This window comes from Chrysemys picta, chromosome 9, assembly GCF_011386835.1.
Source record: "Chrysemys picta bellii isolate R12L10 chromosome 9, ASM1138683v2, whole genome shotgun sequence".
NCBI lineage: Eukaryota > Metazoa > Chordata > Testudines > Emydidae > Chrysemys > Chrysemys picta.
The window spans coordinates 42,784,254-42,806,545 of record NC_088799.1 but is presented as its reverse complement, the minus strand read 5'-3'; the positions used below and the strand labels follow the sequence as shown (position 1 = coordinate 42,806,545).

General features: G+C 44.2%; 2 protein-coding genes and 1 long non-coding RNA gene across 20 annotated transcripts in view; 1 reads left to right on the top strand and 2 right to left on the bottom strand.

Moving 5' to 3' along the window:
• LOC101939765 (vesicle-associated membrane protein 2-like) overlaps nt 1-1,081 on the bottom strand; it is a 98,296-nt gene extending 97,215 nt beyond the window's left edge. For both annotated transcript variants that reach the window (XM_065558085.1, XM_042853565.2), the window contains exon 1: nt 676-1,081. The gene's annotated coding sequence lies outside the window, so the exon portion shown is untranslated. The remainder of the gene's footprint in view (nt 1-675) is intronic.
• LOC135973718 (uncharacterized) lies at nt 727-7,326 on the top strand. Of its 4 annotated transcripts, none has more exons than XR_010590686.1 (5): nt 727-890; nt 1,446-1,539; nt 1,980-2,070; nt 2,196-2,340; nt 4,517-7,326. It is a non-coding gene; the product is annotated as an uncharacterized LOC135973718 (long non-coding RNA). The 4 variants fall into 4 exon arrangements; XR_010590684.1 differs by having other exon boundaries at nt 729-885; XR_010590685.1 differs by lacking the exon at nt 727-890 and adding an exon at nt 1,073-1,201.
• A 9,887-nt stretch (nt 7,327-17,213) lies between these two features.
• Nucleotides 17,214-22,292, bottom strand: part of PIK3CB (phosphatidylinositol-4,5-bisphosphate 3-kinase catalytic subunit beta) — a 211,793-nt gene continuing 206,714 nt past the window's right edge. For all 14 annotated transcript variants that reach the window (XM_065558075.1, XM_065558079.1, XM_005282507.5 and 11 more), the window contains 2 exons: nt 21,625-21,757; nt 17,214-18,723 (listed from right to left, as the gene is read on the bottom strand). In XM_065558075.1, coding sequence (XP_065414147.1) covers nt 18,586-18,723; nt 21,625-21,757 — 271 coding nt within the window. In that variant the 3' untranslated portion in view covers nt 17,214-18,585. The remainder of the gene's footprint in view (nt 18,724-21,624; nt 21,758-22,292) is intronic.

The window sequence follows — 22,292 nt, the reverse complement described above, 5'->3', positions numbered from 1 at the left end:
CTCTTTTTAAGTAGGATCCAGATATTAGAGATACTTTGCAGGCTGAAGTGCTGAACTCTAATTGCTTTCAATTTTGTTTTAACAATGATATTTTGGAGATTTTTGTGTGTGTGTGTGAGAGAGAGCACCTCTGAGGTAACCAAGAATACTTGGCTGTTATTTCTGTGTATTAGGAACGCCATCAGTAAAATCACACAGACAATTAATTACAGTGTTAAAAGCAATGGAAAGCAAAAGACCCTGAAATATAAATGGGGTGGAAGAAAAGAGATAAGTGTTCAGTCATACAGAAGAACAGCACATAATCATATACATAACTGTAAGGACAAGAATAGTTCCATCATAAGGATTAGCTACATTAAATTATTGAATACAGATAGTAAAGAGAATATGGGCAATTTAATCTTACTGGGCCCAGTCCTGTAAAAAAAAATCCACATATAGGGCCTGGCCAAAGTCTTTTGAAGTGGGAGTCTTTCCACTGACTTCAATGGGCTTTAGAACAGGTCCACTTTGAGTACTTTCACTTTTTCCATTACCTACTTTCCCAAACATTTACATTGATAACCTTAATGTTACACTTATCTTCCATCTCCTGTTTAAAGAGAAAAACAACAAGCTACCTGACTTCAGCATTAATATTAAAATAGCTTTTCTGCAGGGTCCTGAACTCACCACTGAGAGAGAGAGGAAATTCCTGCCTCTCCAGCTGCTGCCTCTTAGGTGGAGATTATAGTCTACTCTTCAAAGCTGGTTTAATAGGAAAGCTTCAAATTGACACTGCTGTATCCCTGCTACAGCAAAACATGTCTTTTTCTACAGGCAGGCCTTGAATTTGAAGAAGGTTGTGGAAAGCATTAAAAGCTACAGAGAGACCTTAAAATGGTAAGGTCTGTAAATTTCTGACACCTGCAACTTTCTTCTCTCCTTGATGTTGGACCACTTTTTTTAGAGAATGTTTCCTTGTGCATTTTAATGAGATATTCACAGCCTTTTTCATCACAGTTTACCTCTGTTCACTCTACACAGAGAAAACACACCATTCCCCAAATTAATCACAAAAAGGGAGGGTCTTCCCTGGGCTCTGCTAAAAAATGCAGGCAGCTGCCTACAAAGCATGAGGGTGGGGTTAACTGCTGAGTGGCTGTGCTCCTTTTGAGTTCTTTTACTTTCCTCATTCACACACGTCATAGTATTCTTGGTAAACAATTATAATTGAATTAATAAAAGTGAGAGCTAGATTGGTCCTGATTCTGCAATGAGAACTGTACATAGTGTGTTGTAGGATCTGGGCTGTGGAGTATTGTATGTGAGGACAGAAAGGCTAAAATTAAGGAAAATACATAGCTCAGCCATGATGGATTTTCTGATCACTCTCTAACTCAATAGAATGCTACCTCATTTGTGTTTATTCCTAAAAATTAGGGTTATGTGATTTATTTTAGAAAACAATTATTGGGAAATACTTCAAACTACAACAAATGGGCAGGATGGGCCGAAGCTGCTTCCCAGCAATTTGGAGCAAGTGAAAACTACTATGTGAGTCAATCAACCAAAAGTAAATGCAATTACTGAATATCAAATGTAGAGCAGAGAGACTAATTTAATCACAGAGGCCACAGGGATAGTGCTTGGAGACAAAGCAGCACAATGCGGAAATTAAGATTAATCAAATATTTTATCAGGAAAAAGAAGAAATTATTTTCAAGCAGTTACCAAGTGCCTTCCCCGCCTGTTACTTTATGTTTGTGCCATCTCAAGAAATCAGTTTGCTGTTTCCCTTCTCTATACAGGATTGTTTTATTATCTCCTAATATTTGCTTTTATCAAGTGAGCATCTTTCTATTTCTTTGGAAATTAGTTTAATAGTACATGATAGCATCTAGAACAGAGACATTTATCTTACTTAACAGCCATGCCTACTAACCATAGCTTAGTTAAGTAAGAATAGCCATACTTACCTCTTCTTCTTCCCTTAGGATTTTTCAAAGCAGGTGTTTGCTCCATCTGATGGAAAGTGCCTGCTGTCTGAACTCCACTAAACCAGCTGCATTCCCAGAACATCTCCAGGTTAGTACAGAAACTTGTCTATATAATTCAGTTGCACATTGTTACTCGTGTTGTTTTGTGATAGCGGCATAGATTTGTGAACTTGCTGTCTCCTGCTCTCATTTGTTTTATTGTTGCTGTTATAGTTAAGATGAGCTGGCAGAGGGCAAAGAGGGAGAGTAAAGATGACAGCGTAGGTGATATGAAACATGGAAGGAAAAAGAGAGAGCGTCTGTTTAAGAAAAGGTTTTCTGCACTGAATTTCTTCTCTGGGCCTTCCAAGAGTAAACTGTAAGTATGTCGGAGGCTGAATGCTCAATGACTCATGATAAGCAACTGTAATAGACACAGTGAAGGGTTCCATAGCATAATCTTTAACCAGTGGCGGTTACTTATATATAATACTTTGCACTTTTAAAGCATTATCCAACCAAAGCCCACAAAAAGCTTTACAAACAACCCTGTGATGTGTTTTTACAAACCAGGAAACTGAGGTATAGAAAGGCTGAATGACTTATGGGAATTTGTTTCCTGGTACCCTCGTACTGTACTTGTCAACACTGTGAGTTGTGACAGCCCTGGAAATCACTTCCAGGAATAACATTACTAAGCTGGTGAATCAGTATTTGCACCAGTATTGAATCCTAGAATCACGGCAGAAGACATGGTATGATAGCAATATATGGGTAGCAGCTGAAATCAATACTCAACTTTATAGGTACTTGAAAGTTGCAAGTATGGTGGGGTGTGTGATACCACATTCTGAGTTGTGGGCTTAAATTTCAGTTCTGCCCTCTGAAATATGAGGCTTGCTCCTTGTGTATGCTTAGACTCCTTTCTGCTAACTTCACTGACAAAAATGATTAACTGCTTTTTGTGCATACTTGTTAACCCCGTTGGAATGTTCATTGTTATTACCTATTTGAGATTCCATAAATGTGTTAGTGTCATTCAAGTCACTCCAGATCCCCCTCGGATGAGATAAATTGAGTGCATGCACAGTGCAGAAATGATTGGGTATTACTAATAAATTAACTTTAAAAAATGTCCTAGCCCAACCCATAACTGCTTTCTTTACAGCTCTGCTAAAAGCAGTCTGTCTTTGGTAATTAGACCCAGGCAATTATCTTAGCAAGAAGAGCATGTACGTATCAGCATTAATGCATTAGGCTTGATAGCCACATCAGCTTGTTACATGCTTGGCACAGATTAAAATAAACTAGCCAGAAATGACACTGAGAGCCAAACTCTGTTCTAGATTACACTGGACCAAACATGGAATAACTCTAATGCCAGTAGGGTTACACTAGCAGAATTGGACCCTGAAACGAGTTGTGATGGAACATTGACAGATTTTGTGGGTTACATTTGCTCTTCATGACTTCTCGGGAGCTTGTTTTGGGGACAGAACAGGGTAAGAATTCAATTTAAATATAATGATAAAAACAGGAAAATCATTCTTTCCAAGACAAGGAGGCCTCAAACTAATCTGAAAGTGAGGATAGTTGAAAATGGAATAGAGATTTTTCCAAATCTGCTATAAAAAAGCAGTACTGTTCTAGCTGCCCACTCTCTCAGTATTTTACTACACCAACAAGCTGACATAACAGAGCCAGTCCTCACATGGACTGAATGTATTTCTAAGGATTCTCTTATCTCGGTACATAGAAGTACCGATAGGCCCCAATCCTGCAAACACTATTTGGGGACTATTCATGTAAATGCTTGCAGGACTGAGACCTTTAGTTAGTATTCAACTCAGCAGAAGGGCACTGTTATAAAGAGATACTCAGGTCATTAGTATTAATGTTCATGTGTGCTAGCAGTGTCCCTTTTAAGCCTTTCCAGTTGTCTCTGTCCAAGGACAGAGCATTGTCATGTTTTCTGCTAGTTTTCAAGCTGCATATGGAGTTCACAAATGCAAACAGGCACTTTGTATGATATATTTGGACGTTGTTTTACTAACTAGGGCCTGATGCCTGCAATGATCTCTGCACAGCAGACCCCTGCACCTGCACAGAGCCCTGTGGAAGTCTCCACATGGGACTTATTGCAGGATCAGCTCCATGGAAAGTGCATATGTGAGGCTGTGTGTAGTGCCAAAGAGAAACTGCTGTTCTAAATTACAGCCTCTTTCAAGATACCTGCAGTAACTTCCACTGAAAGAGGACATTCAAGGCAGGTTTGTTTTACAGTTTTAAAACAGGCAGATAAAATCCTCACTAATTCCAGCTTCTAAAAAGCAAGACCTGTGACCTGTATCATATTGTAAGTACCAGACTCTGCTTATTCCTTCCACGCTCATTCTTCAGTAGTGTTTAAATATGGCACCTGTTGTTTAGACTGTGCCACAAAGAAAACCTCAGGGGCATTTTAAAAATAGGGCATTAACTGCTTCTGCTGACCTCATTTTGCTATCAAAACTTTATAGGTTAAATTTGTCACCATTTTCCTTCTGTTGTTTCAGCCCTCAGGGGAGGAATCGGGTTTTTGAAGACAAGAAGAGATGTTTACACAGGAAAGGTTCCAAAAATATGAAGCCCCCAAGGGAGGAGATGTGTTCTCTAAGGCAGCCACACTCGGGGAAAATGTGTCCGAAATGTGAAATCCTCATCTGCAGGAAGTGTGAGACACTGCACTCAGAAAGCAGTTTCATTGCCCACAGCTTATTGGATCACTATGACCGAGGAGACAGCCGCTGTGGCACTGTACTCCCCAAAGGCCATCATGGATGTAGGGCTGATCAAAGATCCACAGTAGATCCCTTCTTTATGCAAGATGTTGCAGCTTCAAAACATTAAAACTCCAGCCCTACACTTGGATCCATATATGCTCAGCTCGGAGTCGGCATGGATCTGAAAGCAGGACTGGGGTCTGTAATTGCATTGTATTGCATTGCATGCTTGCTACATATACTAGCTGCACACTGAATAACCTAAATATTGTGAGCTCTTCATATGTAAGGTAGTTTATAAGTGTATGAACTGAAAGCTTTTTAGGCCTACTAGGACCCATGTTTGCTCTGTAATAGCATACCCTTAAAACGTGTAGGGAGCAGCTTTCTCCATCCCATTCTCGATGAAAAGATTAATCAGCTGTAGTAGTGCAGAATCCTAAATCAGATCTTGACAGTGAATTAAGAATTTTTGGTTTGTATTATATTTGTGGGTAAGGTGTAGGTCTGTTCAGAGGTTTTTTTTATTACTGAACTGGCATATTAAACAGTTTTTATTTATTTATTAAACTGCGTGAGCATGCATGTGAAATCAGAGAGACAGCCTTAGTGGCTCAAGTCCTCTGTTTATCCTCAGAGATCCTTATATCCCTCCATACATTATTTGTTTCCTGGTACCCTCGTACTGTACTTGTCAACACTGTGAGTTGTGACAGCCCTGGAAATCACTTCCAGGAATAACATTTCCCCACAAGCCATCCTCCCATACCCTCTATTTCAGGGACTCTCTGTAGCTTCTGTCACCATCTTTCCATGCCTGGGGCTCTGTCTGGCCATTGCCTGCCCCCACTTGGCAGACAAGGTGTATGATCTCCCAGGTTCCCCTCCTATACACCATCATTGGCCACTCTTCCCTCTCCTGCCAGCAGCTGTGTACATCCCTATTTCCCCTTATCCCTCAAAGCAGGTACTATCCCCTCCCTATACAAGGGTCTCCCATCTCCCCCCTCAATGGCAGGGGCTGGGTGCACCCTCCATTGTCTCCTTTCTGTGACGGAGATGAGTCATTCAGTATGTCAACATACTAAACTCTGTTAGGAGGATAGAGACTGTTATGGTGGAAGGTGGTGTTTGGATTACTGTAGGACCTACCAGCCCCTGTCATGGACCAGGATCCCACTGTGCTAGGAGCTGTACCAACAAAGAATAAGAAAGTGCCATCAGTATGATGTACAGACAATTGTAAAGGTGCTTGAAGCTGGGGTTCTGCTAAACAAAGGGCAGGGGCACTTCCTATGTCCCACCCATGTGGTTTTGCCCATCTCCCCCCCCCCCCCAAAAAAGAGGGTTCTGACCCCTACTACCCCAAACATTCCTTGAAATTGTAGAATTGACTGGATGTGGCATTCAAAATTTATATTGCAGAAAAACAGAGAAATGGTGTAGTGTAAAGCCAAATACTATGTATCTGTTCTATTGAAGTGAAACAAATTACAAACAGGGCCCAGCTGCCTGTCATACTAGGATAGCCATATCCCATCTCAGATGCTCCCAGCAGCAGTAAAGGCTTGATCTTGCACCTGTAAGATACCCTGCATTCCTACCACTGTCTGTGGGAGTTTAGAGCATTCAAGCACTTGATCAGATTAACTTTGTTTAAATGGGCATCTGTGCAAAATTCTACACGGAGTGAGCGCAGGTGGATGTAGTCGTAAGGAGCCAACATCTGAAGAGAAGTTCAATTATATGCCCAAGCAGTAAGAGTTCATCTGTGATCAACTTAACAAAAAGGTTGATATTCCCCTAATCACACACAATTATTCTAAGACATAACATGCTGATCGGCAGGGAGCATCTAGAACTTATCAGCTTTCTTTCTAATTATTAGAGCAGACAAAATGTACCCGAATGCACCTTTGCTTTTGTGCCTGTAGACTTGGTCAATGTTATTGTTTGTATGATTGTGGTCATGATCATGGTACAGAAGTGCAGCTTGTAGATACAATATGCCTTGCTATCCTAGCCAGGAGCAGAGTGGTTTGCCAACCACCTTAAAGAAATGACTTTAAACACTTACTAAGTAGGGGCAGTTTTGAGAACTCCGTGTGAGGGAGATCCAGATATACAGGCTATCCCTTGTAAGTATGTAATTAATAGCAGCCAGTAACTGCCACTGCACTTGTTGGGGAGGGGGGAGTTCTTTAATAAAGCTGAAGCCTCTGTGTATGTCAATGGTGTAGTTCTTCATCTCAAAAATCTGCATGCTGCATTTTTCATAAGTGCAGGTTCTTCAGATGATAGACAAACATCTCAGTCTATAGACCCTGACCAAAGCCCTGAGTTATGAAAAGACAAAATGTGAAAGATTCAATTTTATTTCCCATTTAAATGTTCATGGTTCATTTTTTGCTATCCTAGTTAAGAATTTCAGGTGGGGTTGGAGGATTTAATTCCACAGCTTCACTAAAGGGAGTTGTGTGGCCCATGACAGCTTTGGAAAAAACTCAGCCTCTTGTCTTATTCACAGAGAAAAATCACTAGAGAGATCACATGTATATTTCTAAAAAAACACCTAAATAAGTAAGTAGACATGGAGACTACCAGCCTTGTAAAATCTTGGGGGAGGAGCTATTTTCTTTACTATTGTGCCTGAATTGGGGTTCCTAGTTGCTACTGTAATAGTTATCCTTATCCCTAGCAGGTGTCCTCTTAGGTCAGTTTTGGGGTACAGTAGGGCAGCTTGTACTGATGCATCTGCTCTACCATGGTCTCCTACTAGAGAATTTCACTTTCCAAGACCACTACTCATCTCCCAGCACCACTACTCAAGGTGAATTATTGTAAAGGTTACAAAAAAGGTTGACATGGCTGAAGATATAATTTTAGCTTTAGTATTAACAGGTGAGTGTGTTAGATTAATTCAGTATATTATAAAAGATTGATAATAGGAATACTGATTGCACACATTAAGAATGACATTTGAAATCACATCTGTTTTACTCAAAAGGAATGAAATGATCAGTCTGACACTAGTAACAGAGTCCGTACTAGTTATCTGATTTCAATAGTTCAACAAATTAAATAGGATCAGATTATATTATAAATAGTCAGATGTAGCAGCTGTTCATTAGGAGATGATCTGAATCAATTCAGACTGTTTAAAAATGATATGTGATAAGACAGTTATGAAATCAAAATAAATATACACAGCTGTGAGGGAGTGAAAGCAAGGGAAGCTGCCTCCCTTGGAAAACAAATACGAGTTGGCATTTAACAAGCAAATACCTAGATGGACAGTTGGGAACATCTGCCATCATCAAGCAGTGATAGTGAAGGAAGGAATATTCAAAAGATGAAGCACCTTTAGGGAGCAGCATACACACCACACAATTATGAAGTCAAACAAGAGAGGAGATGACAAAACAATTTACAGTGTATGCTCTGGAAAAGGGTGCTATTACAGCTTATTTATCTTAGGTTTGGGTGTCTAGGTGTATCTTCTCTTCTACAAACACAATGAGAGAATACAGCTAAAGGGGCTGCTTTAATGAAGGGGCGTATTTTTTTAAACGGGAAAGAGTGCATAACAAGGTAACTTATTACAATGACTCTCCGCAACGTCTACTTAAAATAACATGAAACTTCATGAATCAGAAGATGTTTCAGTCTCATAATTCGTAGTTGGGATTCCATGTTTTCAACAGCAGTGGACTTTAGGTCATGCTGTAGATTTAAACTATACAATCTAAGCTTTCCCTTTACCTGATAACTATGTCAAGTCACCTATCTCTAAAATTGTGTGTCAACAAATATGTGCAGAAGGTGATCCAGTGGATATAGTGTACTTGCACTTTCAGAAAGCCTTTCACAAGGTTCCCCACTAAAGGCTCTTAAGTAAAGTAGACCATCAAGGTGTAAGAGGGAAGGTCTTCTCATGGATCAGTAACTGCTTAAAAGCTAGGGAACAAAAGGTAGGATTAATTATCAGTTTTCACAGTGGAGAGAGATAAATAACAGGGTCCCCCAAGGATCTGAACTGGGACCAGTGCTGTTCAACATATTCACAAATGATCTGGAAAATGGGGCAAACAGTGAGGTGGCAAAGTTGGCAGATGATACAAAATTACTCAAGATAGTTAAGTTCACGAAGAGTATAAAGGGGTCTTCCAAAACCGGGCAACAAACAGGCAGATGAAATTCAGTGTTAATAAATGAAAACTAATGCATAGTGGAAAACATAATCCCAACTCTACATACAAACATATGGGGATCTAAATTAGCCATTGCCGCTCAAAGTGCTCTTGGAGTCATTCTGGATAGTCCTCTGAAAACAGCTGCTCAGTGTGCTTCAGCAGTCAAAAAAGCTAACATGTTAGGAACTATTAGGAAAGGGATAGATAAGACAGAAAGTTACGAAAGGTAGGTAACAGTTTTTTCTTCTTCGAGTGCTTGTTCACGTCCATTCCACATTAGGTGATTCACAAGCTTACCATAGAAGGAGGGAAGGAGTCATGGAGCAATTGATTGAAGAACAGCCCTGCCAACCACCGCATCATCTCTGGCTTGATGGTTGACTGCGTAGTGGGCTGTGAAAGTGTGCACCAATGACCAGGTGGCTGCTTTACAGATCTTTACAGGAAAGCTGTTGAGGACGCCTGTGCCCTCGTTGAATGAGCCGTGATCACCAGGGCTGGACCCTTGGCAAGCTCATATGCAGTCCGCAATCCACGATGAAATGTGTTGCACCGAGACCGGTAGCCTTTTCATTCTATCAGCTATGGCGACAACTGCGTCGACTTGCGGAAAGGTTTCGTTCACTTCAAATAGAACGCCAGGGCCCTTCAGACATCCAGAGCGTGCAGGCTACGGTGACTCGGGTCAGTGTGTGGTTTAGGAAAGAATACTGGCTGGCAAATGTCCTGGCCCATATGGAATTGCGAGACTATCTTAGGGAGGAAGTTTGGGTGCAGTCTGAGTTGCACAGTGTCCCTATAGAAAACTGTATAAGGAGGCTCCGAGGTTAGGGCTTGTAACTTGGATACCCTCCTCGCCGATGTAATGGCCACCAGGAATGCCACTTTCCAGGAGAGGTGCAGGAGAGAGCAAGAGGCCAGGGGCTCGAACGGGGGCCCCATAAGCTTGGAAAGGACCAGATTAAGGTTCCAGGGAGGGACCGGTGGGCGTGAGTAGGGGAACACTCTCTCCAGTTCTTTGAGGAACTGCCCCACCATGGGGTTAGAAAACACAGAGCATCCAGATTCCCCCAGGTGGAACACTGAAATGGCAGCTAGATGCACCCTGATTGAGGAAGGGACGAGACCCTGATGCTTGAGGTGCAGGAGGTATTCTAGGATGACTGGGATAGTGGCCTGGAATGGCTTTATCTGCTTAGGCTCACACCAGCAGGAAAATCTTTTCCACTTAGCTAGGTAGGCCGCCCTAGTGGAAGGTTTCCTACTGCCAAGGAGAATTTGCCATACCGGAAGGGAGCACTGGCTCTCTATAGCGTTTAGCCAGAGAGCTTCCACGCCATGAGGTGCAGAGACTGCAGATCTGGGTGGAACAGGCGCCCTCTGTCCTGCGTGATGACGTCCCTGTGCAGGGGAAGGGCAATTGGAGTGGCCACTGACAGCTCTAACAGGGTTGTAAACCAGTGCTGCTGAGGCCAGGCTGGGGCGATTAAAATTATCTTCTGGTCCCTGCGAACTTTGAGGACGACTCTGGATAAGCGGGAGCAGAGGGAAGGCGTACTTCAGACTCCCACTCCAAGGGATCGCGAAAGCATCTGCGACTGAGCCCGGACTGTGGTTCTGGAACGAGCAAAACCACAGACATTGGCTATTGTCCTTGGTGGCAAAGAGGTCCATTTGGGGAAACTCCCACTTCTGGAAGACTGATTGCAAGAGGTCCGATCTTATTGACCACTCGTGCATGCGGTATGACCTGCTGAGGCTGTCCGCTAGCTTGTTCCATTCTCCCGGGAGATATGACGCTACGAGATGAATGGAGCGGGCTATACAAAAGTCCCACAGAAGAAGGGCGTCTCAGCAGAGGGGAGAGGAGCAGGCTCCGCTCTGCTTGTTTATATAAAACATGGTGGTGGTGTTGTCTGTCAGAACTGTCACATTGTGACCTTCCAGAGTAGCGTGAAAGGTTTGGCAGGCTAGATGAACTGCCCTGAGCTCCTTCACATTGATGTGGAGCGACATCTCGGCCTCGGACCACAAGCCCCGATTCCTTAGGTCCCCTAAGTGAACTCCCCAGCCAAAGTCTGACGCGTCTGTCACCAGCGTCAGAGCAGGCTGTGGTGCGGTGAAGGGGATACCCTCGCATACTACCGGCCGATTGAGCCACCAGCACAGGGAGTCCAACATCTGGGCCGGGACCGTCACGACAAGGTCTAGGAGATCTTTGCCCGGGTGATACGATCGGGCAAGCCACGCTTGTAAAGTCCTGAGCCGCAGTCGAGCGCATTTGACTACGTGGGTGCACGCTGCCATGTGCCCTAGGAGCTGGAGGCAGCGTCTGGCCATGGTAGTGGGGAACCTTAGCATCGAGTCTATGACACGCTGGATGGCCAAGAACCTGGATTCTGGAAGGCTCGCTCGCGCCTGCACCGAGTCCAGCACTGCCCCGATGAACTCTAGCCTTTGGGTTGGTATCAGGATAGACTTGGGCAAGTTGACTAGAAGGCTCAACTTGCGGAATGCATCTAGGGCCACCATCACATGGGAGCAGACCTCCTCTTCGGACTGACCCACGAGGAGCCAATCGTCTAGATATGGGTATACCCGTATTCTCCTCTTTCGCAGGAAGGCTGCAACTACTGACATGCACTTTGTGAAGATGTGGGGGGCTGCCGCCAGGCTGAACAGGAAGTCTGATGTTCTGGTAATGGTGCTGATCTATGGCAAACCATAGGAACTGCTGGTGAGCAGGGTAAATAGCGATGTGAAAGTATGCATCTTTCATATCGAGGGCAGCGTACCAATCCCCCGGATCCAGGGTTGGGATAATAGTGCCGAGGGAGACCATACGGAAGCAGACCTTGACTAAGAATTTGTTGAGCCCGCGAAGGTCTAAAATGGGCCGGAGGCCCCCCTTGCCTTTGGGATGAGAAAGTAGCGGGAGGAAAACCCCTTTCCCCTTAGATCCCGAGGGACTTCCTCCACCGCCCCCGCCTCTAGGAGCAACTGTACCTCCTGCATAAGGAGTTGCTCGTGAGAAGGGTCCCTAAAGAGGGACGACAAAGGAGGGAGGGAGAACTGCAGCGTGTAACACACTAGTACCGTGCGTAAGACCCAACTGTCCGACGTTATATGGGACCATGCCTGGTAGAAATGGGACAAGCGGTCCGAGAAATGTGGGGAAGGATCCAGGAGCTGAGTTGGTACGCTGTCCTCAAGTGCACCTTCAAAACCCCTGCTTGCTGCCAGGCTGGGGCTTGCCCTGGCCCTGGCCTTGACTAGGCGTTTTATTCCGCCTCCGCCTGTTGTCTCTGCCCCTCCTGCGGTAAGGCTCCTGCTTAGGGCGGGGCTGGTACTGCCGTTATTGAGACGGTTGGGGCTTGAATGGCTTCCTCTGAGTCACCGGGTGTGCATGCCTAATGGCTTGAGGGTTGCCCGAGAGTCTTTAAGGCTATGCAGCCTGACGTCCGTCTGGTCAGAGAAGAGGCCAAACCCTTCGAAGGGGAGGTCCTGGATGGCGTCCTGGACCTCTGGCGGAAGGCCCGAATCCACACCGAACGCCTCATCACCACACCTGAGGCGATTGTTCTGGCTGCTGCGTCTGCTGAGTCCAGGGAGGCCTGTAAAGAGGTCTTGGTGACTGCCTTTCCCTCTTCTACGAAGGCCGTGAACTCAGGCTGAGAGTTCTGGGGCAATGAGTCTTTAAAGTTGGAAACTGCTACCCAGGAATTAAAATTGTGCCTGTTTAGGATCGCCTGCTGGTTCGCAATCCGTAATTGGAGGCCCCCAGAGGAGTAGACCTTCCTGCTAAAGAGGTCCAAACATTTAGCCTCCTTGGCCTTGGGGGCGGGGGCTTGCTGGCCATGACGCTCCCGTTCTTTCACGGCTGAGACAACCAGAGAACAGGGGGTCGGATGAGAAAAAAGGAAGTTGTATCCCTTGGACGGGGCAAAGTACTTCCTCTCCACCCCCCCCTTGCTGTCGGTGCGCTGGAAGCTGGGGTTTGCCAGACCGTCTTGTAGTTAGCTTGGATGTTTTTTATGAGCAGGAGTGCAATTCTGGAGGGACCTTCAGGGCTTAGTATGTCCACCATAGGATCCTCCTGCTCCACCGTTTCCTCCGCCTGTAGGCCCAAATTTTGGGCGACCCTGCAGAGCAGCTCCTGATGTGCCCTGTGGTCGATCGGGGGAGGCCCTGACACTGCCGTGCCTGCCACAGCCTCATCGGGGACAATGAGGAGGTGAGGGCCTGTTGTGCCTCCTCCATCTGTTCTTCCTGCTCTTAGTCATATGTTGGGGGCACATCTATGCCGTGCCTGGTAGATTGTCCCTGGGATGGCCCTGGGCTCGGTGCCGCTTCCACTCACCGGTGTTCCGGAGAAGCATCTGGTGGCCTGGAAACCGTAGTCTCCTTGGGCACGGAGGGGTATCTGTGTGGAGACCAGGACCGGTGCACCGAATAGCTGGACCTCAAAGTTCTGGAGGACGTCCCCTGCTGATGATGATAGGTTCAGGATGTCCAAAAGGGCTATTGTCCCAGCGGTCCCCATTGGGGATGCCATGTGGTCTGGGGCTCCCTGCTAGTGTCCTGTGGGCATAGCTGGAGTGGCTTGAGTTGACTTCGGATTCCGAGGACGCCAATCTCGAAGGCCAAGGCGGTGCCGTGAGGGGCTGGAGAGCGGCTTCTCCCCAACCGGGACCGGGATCGGTACCAATGCTCTCGGGACCAGAATTGCTGCCTTCTACCTAGGGCCGGGGATTGCAGCCTTATGTCCCTTTTGGTGCCGGCTTAGTGTTGGTGCCGGGGAGCGGTGCGCTGGCTCGGTTCTGGTGCTGTGCGCTGGCTCGGTTCCGGTGCCATCGAGTCCCACTGAGTCAAAGGTAGGTGGGAGTCCACGGAGGCCAAGCTCAACCGGGACCGGTGCCGGGGAAGTGATGGCGCCGGAGGCTGCTCCTTGCCAGGGTGGGAGCTAGCTGCCGATAGCTCGATGAGGTCTTTTGCCGCCTCAAAGGTGCCTGGCATGGAGAGTTGTTCTAAGATGTCCTCCAGCCCTTCTTCTGCACTCGACCCACTTAGCCCAGGGCTTGATGGGCCCTGTGGCTCCGGAGCCACCTGTGCCAGTGCATGTCCTGGGGCCACACTGCCCTTTTGAGTGCTTGGTCCCTTGGGAGGTGCCACCTTCTTATATGGGGAGCGCCCTCTATCGCCTTTCGGCTGCCCCTTCGACCGTACTGGAGAGGTCAAGTGATGCCTGAGCTTGTCCTGTTTTGGTGCCGCATGCTTGCGGTGCCCCACCAGTGCCAGATCATGGATTGATGCTGGGGCACTCTGCACCGAGGCCGCCGGCACCAATGCCAGCTGGTCCGAGGCTGCAGGTTGCAGTGCGGCCTCCATGAGCAACTGCTTGAGGCGAAAGTCTCTCTCTTTCTTAGTTCTCAGATCTTACAGCACTCAGTCTGGTGCACTTCCCCCAAACAACGGAGACACGAGTCATGGGAATCACTAATCGGCATGGGCTTGCGGCACGTGGCACAAGCCTTAAACCCTTGGGCCTGCGGCATGCCCCGCAGCCCAGGGCTGGAGCTGGAAACGACTTCCAGACACCTAAAACAAAGGCAGCTTAACTATCTACTATTAAGAAGTGCTCACTACTGATAACTATTAACTACAGATAACTGCTAACTACTGATATGCTAAGGGATCACTTGCAAGTGAGCAAAGAAACAGAGGGTCCTGTGGCACCTTTAAGACTTCTGTTAGTCTTAAAGGTGCCACAGGACCCTCTGTTGCTTTTTACAGATTCAGACTAACACAGCTACCCCTCTGATAAGTGAGAAAAGAGTTGTTCCAATGCTGCCCCGGACAGTAAGAAGGGGGGCATCAGGTCAGCAGGGGTATATATGCACCGGCATGGAGGCGCCACTCTGGCGGGCTCCCCTGGCGACCCGACGGGAGCCACCAAGGGAAAAAGTTTCCGACATCCGTGCACGCAGCGCGCGCACACCTGATGTGGAATGGACGTGAACAAGCACTCGAAGAAGAATAGTTTCCTTATGACAAGAGATTAATAGGATAGACTGTTCAGCTTGGAAAAGAGACTACTACAGGGGGATATGATAGAGATTTATAAAATCATGAATGGTGCAGAGAAGGTGAAGAAGAAAGTGTTATTTACCCCTTCACATAACACAAGAAGCAGGGGTCACCCAATGAAATTAAAAGTCAGCAGGTTTAAAACAAACATAAGGAAGTACTTCACACAATGCACAATTAATTTGTAGAACTCATTGCCAGGGGATGTTGTGAAGGCCAAAAGTATAACTGTGTTCCATGAATTCATCTAATTCTTTTTTGAAGAGAGGTCCATCTATGGCTATTAGCCAAGATGGTCTGGAATGCAACCCCATGTTCTGGGTGTCCCTAACCTTCTGACTACCAGAAGCTGGGACTGGATAACTGGATGGATCACTTGAAAACGGCCCAGTTCTGTTCATTCCCTCTGAAGCATTTGGTATTGGCCACTGTCAGAAGACATGATACTGGGCTAGATGGACCCAGGTCTAACCCAGTATGGTCTTCCTTATATTCTTAGTCCTCATCGTTGAGGAAAATCTTGAAACTGTCACACAAGTGTAATCTGATGCTGTGATGTCTCCTGGAGGCTGCAATCAGCCTAAAACAGAAGCTGTCTTTGAGTGAATGGCCATTTACCTCAATGGGATGTTTACACCAAAACCTAACAAATGACTATTTAAAAAGTCAATGTAGCTAATTACTTCTCTGCTGATGATTTTAGCAGAAATTAGCTTCCCCTTTGTCAAGGTCCCAAGAATTCCTACCTAGATGATGAAATCTCCAGCCTTTCTGTCTCTCCTGTCACCTTCTCTAAAGCAGGTATGCTTTGTCAGCAAAAAACGTGCAGCACATTAAAAACTGAAACTTGAAGGACAGCCTAAAATTCAATTTATGAGCATAAATAGGGGAAACTAATTTATCATTCTTATTTAGTTAATTAAGACACTCAGTTTTTAAATTTAAATGAAGCCATCACAAAGGTCTCCAGGGGGCTGAGGAATTCAGGAACCCTGCTGCAGCCTTTGACTCCAGTTCACTGGAGTGCATTTGGTCTTTATTTATTTTTTTTCAAGTTGGCTCAGTTTACAAATTGAAAGATATGATTTTTCTAACTGCTAGTCATGAAAACAAACCCAGTTTGCCTCTTAGATTCCAGAGTTTTCTGGCTCATTCATTGCCAACAACAAGTATGGGGAAGATAAAAGATAATCATGAAGGCAGGAAGGTACAAGGATGCTCCAATACAAGCTCCAGTACAAGTGCTAGTGCTCCCTGGGGTGCTAGCTACACCAAAAGAAAGCAGGGAACAGATGGGGCCATCTATCCATCTCAGGTACTTATATGCCTCCATTAGTAGTATCTGACTGCCTCACAATCTTTAATGTATATATGCTCACAAAGTCCCTGTGAGATAGGGAAGTGTTGTTATCCACATTTTACAGATGGGGAATTGAGGAAGAGAGAGAATTAGTTATTCATGCTAGGTCACTCAAGAAGTCTATGGTGGACCAGGAAATTCAATGGCTTCCCAAATCCTAGGCTGGTGCCCTAACCAGTGGGCTATCATTCCTCCCGTCATGGCCCTGCAATCCTTCTGCACCAGCCAGGAATGATGCAATATGTGCATTCCCCACTACGCTCTTGAGAGTTTTCGGAGAGACTGCACCTCCTTGAAGCTCAGTCCCTCCCAGAGGTACTGCAGTATGGCTCCAAATGACCTCCAATGCAGGCTTCTACCCATCAGACCTACATTAGCCCTAAGTAATTTGGGTAATTTGCCTTGTTGCATAGCAAAACTAAACGTGTCCAGCAATTGTTCTGCTGACTCAACTGAGCAATGGTTACAGATGTTAATTTTTAGGCAGTGAATTGGTAGAGGCTGATGATAGGTCTTCCTTTACTGTGAAGACAGATTTGTGGCTAATGGAGTAGTTTTTCTTCTCCCTGTCTGCTCCTAAAAGCAGAGGGATGCTATGGTACACGGTTACCAAAAGTGGATAGGAAACTAAAACAATTCATATGTTAGCATATTAACACAACAGGCTTTCCCAGAAACATCAGTAGCAGCACAGAATATTGAGGACAGAGTATACCCAACAGTTGGGGCAAAACAACATTTCAGTCTTTTCATATCTGATAAAAAAGAAACCAAGTAATTGTGTAAAATGCTGTACTTCTAACTGGCTTAGATTTGGTGTTTGGTCTTTAAAGAGGACAAAACAATTCACTCTATGAACAAAGTAAAATCATCTTTAATGAAATTCCTGTGTAAAACAATTGTTTAGTCCAAAGGTAAATATATATTTAATTCTCTTTCAAATGTCAACACAAATTGAGAGCTACCAGTGGTCTTTGGAGAATGAACAGTAGTTAAGTTCCATCTTGCTAATGTTCAGAAACAGTATATGTTACACCTTTAAAACAGCAGTTTCTATTGCACGTATCACAATTGCTCTCCATTTAGGCACCTAAAAAACGGATACCTCACTAAATAAATTAAAACAAATCCAGTTTCTTTAGCAACCATCTTAAACTGAACACAAATATCCTGGAAAAGTAATATTACTGCAGGCTTTTAATAAATACAGTAAGAACAGATTTATGACTCCTCACTGGTGTTTTATAACATGTTGAATTTTAAGTATGGACTTTATTTTTATAAAATCTTAAGTACCGACTTGGTGGTACAATTTCCTTATTATTTTGGTACATAGGCTCTGTTAATCAGTATTTGTATTATATTTAAGTAAATTTTTCCATATACCGTACATACTTTACACCATGTGTTTGTGTGTGCATCAGTGTTATGAACTTAAATGGAAGACTGAGTCAAGCAACTCTTTGCAGACAGATGAAATAACTTTGCTTTTTGCAAAGAGTTAAAAAACAGATTGAATTGAGGACAATACACCTTTTGGGAGGGATTTTCAAAAGCATTCAGCATTGGTCTAATTGCTCCTAGTGAAGTCAGAGGGAGCAAAGTTAGGCCAAAACTAAGTGCTTTTGAAGAACTCCCATTAGAAAACTTACAAATATCTGTATACTGTTCTTTCAGCAGCTGTACAAGACTTTAAGCACCTCCCTGTAGTACAATAACTGTGGCTACTCTTTACAGTAGAATTAATTAATGCATTTATGCAAGTAGGGCAGATTTCACATGAAAAAATATATATACAGTATGGTCATGTTTAGCTAGAATTAAGATATCAAAAACTTTCACCCTTCTTTTAAGCCCCAATTTTACAGATTCAGCAGTTTCATAAGAGGTCTCCATACCTCCCGAGTGTAGAGTACATGACCCCAACATACAAAAACAAATATTTACACTTTCTTAAAGTACCAAATAATTAAAAAAAAAAAAAGTATCTAGTAGCTCTCAGCGTGCAAAGTCAGCAGGAACTGATTATCCAGGATATTTACTATTTGTTCAGAAAGTCTTGGGATCAAGCATTCAGAAGCAGAGTGCAAAAGAATCAGCAATTCTCCAGGCCACTTCCTTTTTTCTGTTTTGAAATACATTTTGTTGGTCAAGCCTACAGTTCCCTTTTAAAACACTTATTGTCAGAGTAATATTCAGTTTAGTGCAAATCTAAACACCACCTAGGATCTGTAATCTTTTCTAACAGTGTGAGCCATCCAGTTCACTTTAGTAGTCCAACTTTCCCGGAGCGCTTCATCAAATTTTTGCTTAAATTGTTTTAGCGCTTCTTCCTCAGTCTTCCCTAAGGCAAGAGAGTCCTAAAAACAAAAAGGAAACAAAAAGGTACTGTTGGGAATTTAAAATCCAGTTATGTTCCCCCCTTCCCAGCATTTTTAATTTTTCTAATTCACATTCTTCTTTTTCTACTATAAATCTCTTAAATCTATTAGCCTTTTATCAATATACAGTGATATTTTCTGGACTTAATGATAAAGTTAGAAAGAAAAAAAGAGGAAATCACAGGTGTTTTTGAGAAACTAACCAACTCTGGCCAGTGTTTGCTGTTAAAGCAACAAAACAACTACTGAAGAAGAACATGGCACTAATTTGCAGTTCAGTAACTAGAAGTTATGAGTAACATACAGGCAGATGGCAACTCAATGTTGGCAAAAAAGAAATGAACTGACGGAGAATCTAAAAAAGTGACAGCCAGGAAAAGCTGGTATGAAAAATGTACTTTTACCTGAGTGAAGCAATGTGCAACATGCTGTACTGTTCTGTTGTGAAAAACATTCCATTAGCTCTCTCATGTGAACATGAACTACCTATCTAGATGATAAGATACTTTTAAAACTATTTTTTTATTTTGACCCAGAAATTAAGAAAAGCCTTTTTCTTGACAGCACTGTGCTCCTTGGCCAATTTGTGAGGTCATAAAAAAAACTGAGGGTATGCAAGCACCCTCACCTCCCACTGATCTTAATGAGATCAGCACCGCAGAGGATCAGAATCTGACCTCTTGGTGCCAACTGGCAGAGGGCACAGGGGTTCATAAGAGTCACAGAGATTCTCCAGGTCTGGTATCCACATACTAGTTTGCCAAAGAGTGTCATGTAAGGTCTCTATTGAAAGCCTGAGTCACAATGGTCCCCATAATCATTGCAAAATGTATGTATGGATAATATGTAAGCAATTATGTATGTATACTGCAAATTATATTCTTAAGATCTGTGCCTTGGGACTGGTAACCAGAAGGTTTTAAACAAGTTACTTTCAGGCAGGAGATGCTTATCTACCTGTCTGGCTATATGCAAATTGTGTACTGTGTACTTATCATAAAATCATAGAATCTCAGGGTTGGAAGGGACCTCAGGAGGTCATCTAGTCCAACCCCCTGCTCAAAGCAGGACCAATCCCTAACTAAATCATCCCAGCCAGGGCTTTGTCAAGCCTGACCTTAAAAACCTCTAAGGAAGGAGATTCTACCACCTCCCTAGGTAACCCATTCCAGTGCTTCACCACCCTCCTAGTGAAAAAGTTTTTCCTAATATCCAACCTAAACCTCCCCAACTGCAACTTGAGACCATTACTCCTTGTTCTGTCTTTAGGTACCACTGAGAACAGTCTAGATCCATCCTCTTTGGAACTCCCTTTCCGGTAGTTGAAGGCAGCTATCAAATCCCCCCTCATTCTTCTCTTCTGCAGACTAAACAATCCCAGTTCCCTCAGCCTCTCCTCATAAGTCATGTGCTCCAGCCCCCTAATAATTTTTGTTGCCCTCTGCTGGACTCTTTCCAATTTTTCCACATCCTCCTTGTAGTGTGGGGCCCAAAACTGGACCCAGTACTCCAGATGAGGCCTCACCAGTGCCGAATAGAGGGAATGATCACGTCCCTCGATCTGCTGGCAATGCTCCTACTTATACAGCCCAAAATGCCATTAGCCTTCTTGGCAACAAGGGCACACTGTTGACTCATATCCAGCTTCTCGTCCACTGTAACCCCTAGGTCCTTTTCTGCAGATCTGCTACCTAGCCATTCGGTCCCTAGTCTGTAGCAGTGCGTGGGATTCTTCTGTCCTAAGTGCAGGACTCTGCACTTGTTCTTGTTGAACCTAATCAGATCTCTTTTGGCCCAATCCTCTAATTTGTCTAGGTCCCTCTGTATCCTATCCCTACCCTCCAGCGTATCTAACATTCCTCCCAGTTTAGTGTCATCTGCATAATGAACAACTACATACAGTCTGAGAAAAATGCAAATCAAATGATAGTAATGTCTCCAGGGGAGATTCTAGATAGGAAAAAACAAGCAGCGGGGGTTACCCATTTTACAAGTGAAGACAATGAATCATTGGAACTATATCTGAAGGTGCAGAGATGCACTCAGTTATCCTTCGCTGAGAGGACAAGCTGCCAGCACGCTTGTCTTCTGAATGGAGGATCACAGCCTGTCTGGCTGTTTGACACTGGAAGAGAAACTTTGGGTGAACTAACCTTTGAGAGACATCGGAACATCCTGTTAGTTAAGCTTAGGCTCTAGAAAGCGTATTATGATTTCGTTTGATATGTTTGGATATTTTATATGTTCTACTAGCTTCTTGAATCTATTCTTTGCTAAATAAACTTCTTGTTTTTACTGTAAACATATCTAGTATTGTGTGGTAAGCAGAGCCGTGGTCTAAGATGTAACTGATAAGCTGGCTGTACCGTACCTTTGGGAACAGAGAATTTGGGAGTTCTGCGAGTGTCTAGTGGATCATGGGCTGTGCATTCCAGGGGGCCACTCCGAGGTCTCAGGGGTTGGAGTGTACCTATCATTAACTAGTAAAGGAGAGTGGGGCTGATGGAGGCCTGGAAGGCAGTGCTTGCATTGCCAGAGACTGGTGGAGTTGGGGAACTGACCCACAGCAGGCATACACAAGCGTTCCTCATGCTAAGGCCTGGTGGTAGCAAGGTTCCTCAAAATGCTTTGTACCCCCAGGATGCATCACAGATCTCTCGAGAGACAGCAACTAATCATTCCAGGATCTTACATATAAAATAGTTGAGGGAAATGGGTCTGTGCCTCAGTACCAGATACCACTTGAAGAAAGTTCTATTATATGGATTGGAATCCTAGGGAAAGGGCTTAGAAAAGTAAGGAAATGCATTTGCTATGTGACCACAAATTCATGTACAGAAGAAATGCTAAGTTATACGGAGATGTAGTTCTGGTTTTTACCTTGAGATACTGGATATCCTTGACAGAGGTTAGCTCTGGAAGCCCTGCAGTTAACATCAGTGCAAAGAGTGTGATAAATAGATTTCCATGTCTTCGCAGAATCAAATATGCATCTTCACAACACTGGCGGAACCTGAACATCCATCACAAAACATACATGTAATGGACATGAAGCAGGAGAAGATACAGTGAGATAGCTCTTCATAGGTCAGCTGGCCCAATACATATTTTTTCAAATGAAATTAAGTTTAGTATACAATTACTGTCTGAAATGACACTTGTGAACTTTTATTTAACCCTCCAGCTGTTCCACTTTCAATCCTGCATTTGTTTTCCAATATACATACAGTAAATACTGACATTATCAAATGGAACTGTGGGCTAACTACTTATTCTACAGTAGAAAAATGGCTCATTGGCATTTGGTTGGTTTTCCATTTATCCAGCAGCACCAACTACAGACAGCATTGTGGCTCCACTTACCAGAAGCAAGGAGGCAAAAGGTCAGTCAAACTGAATGTATGAGCATCAATATGCCCATTTCTTTGTCAATATGGGCTTCTGTCGCAAACTGATAACTTACATCGAAGTAAAATCTCTGAGAGACTCCTCCTAAGAGGAGTTTGCACACTAAGCCCAGGTCTGTGGGACCCGGGCTTGTGGACTTG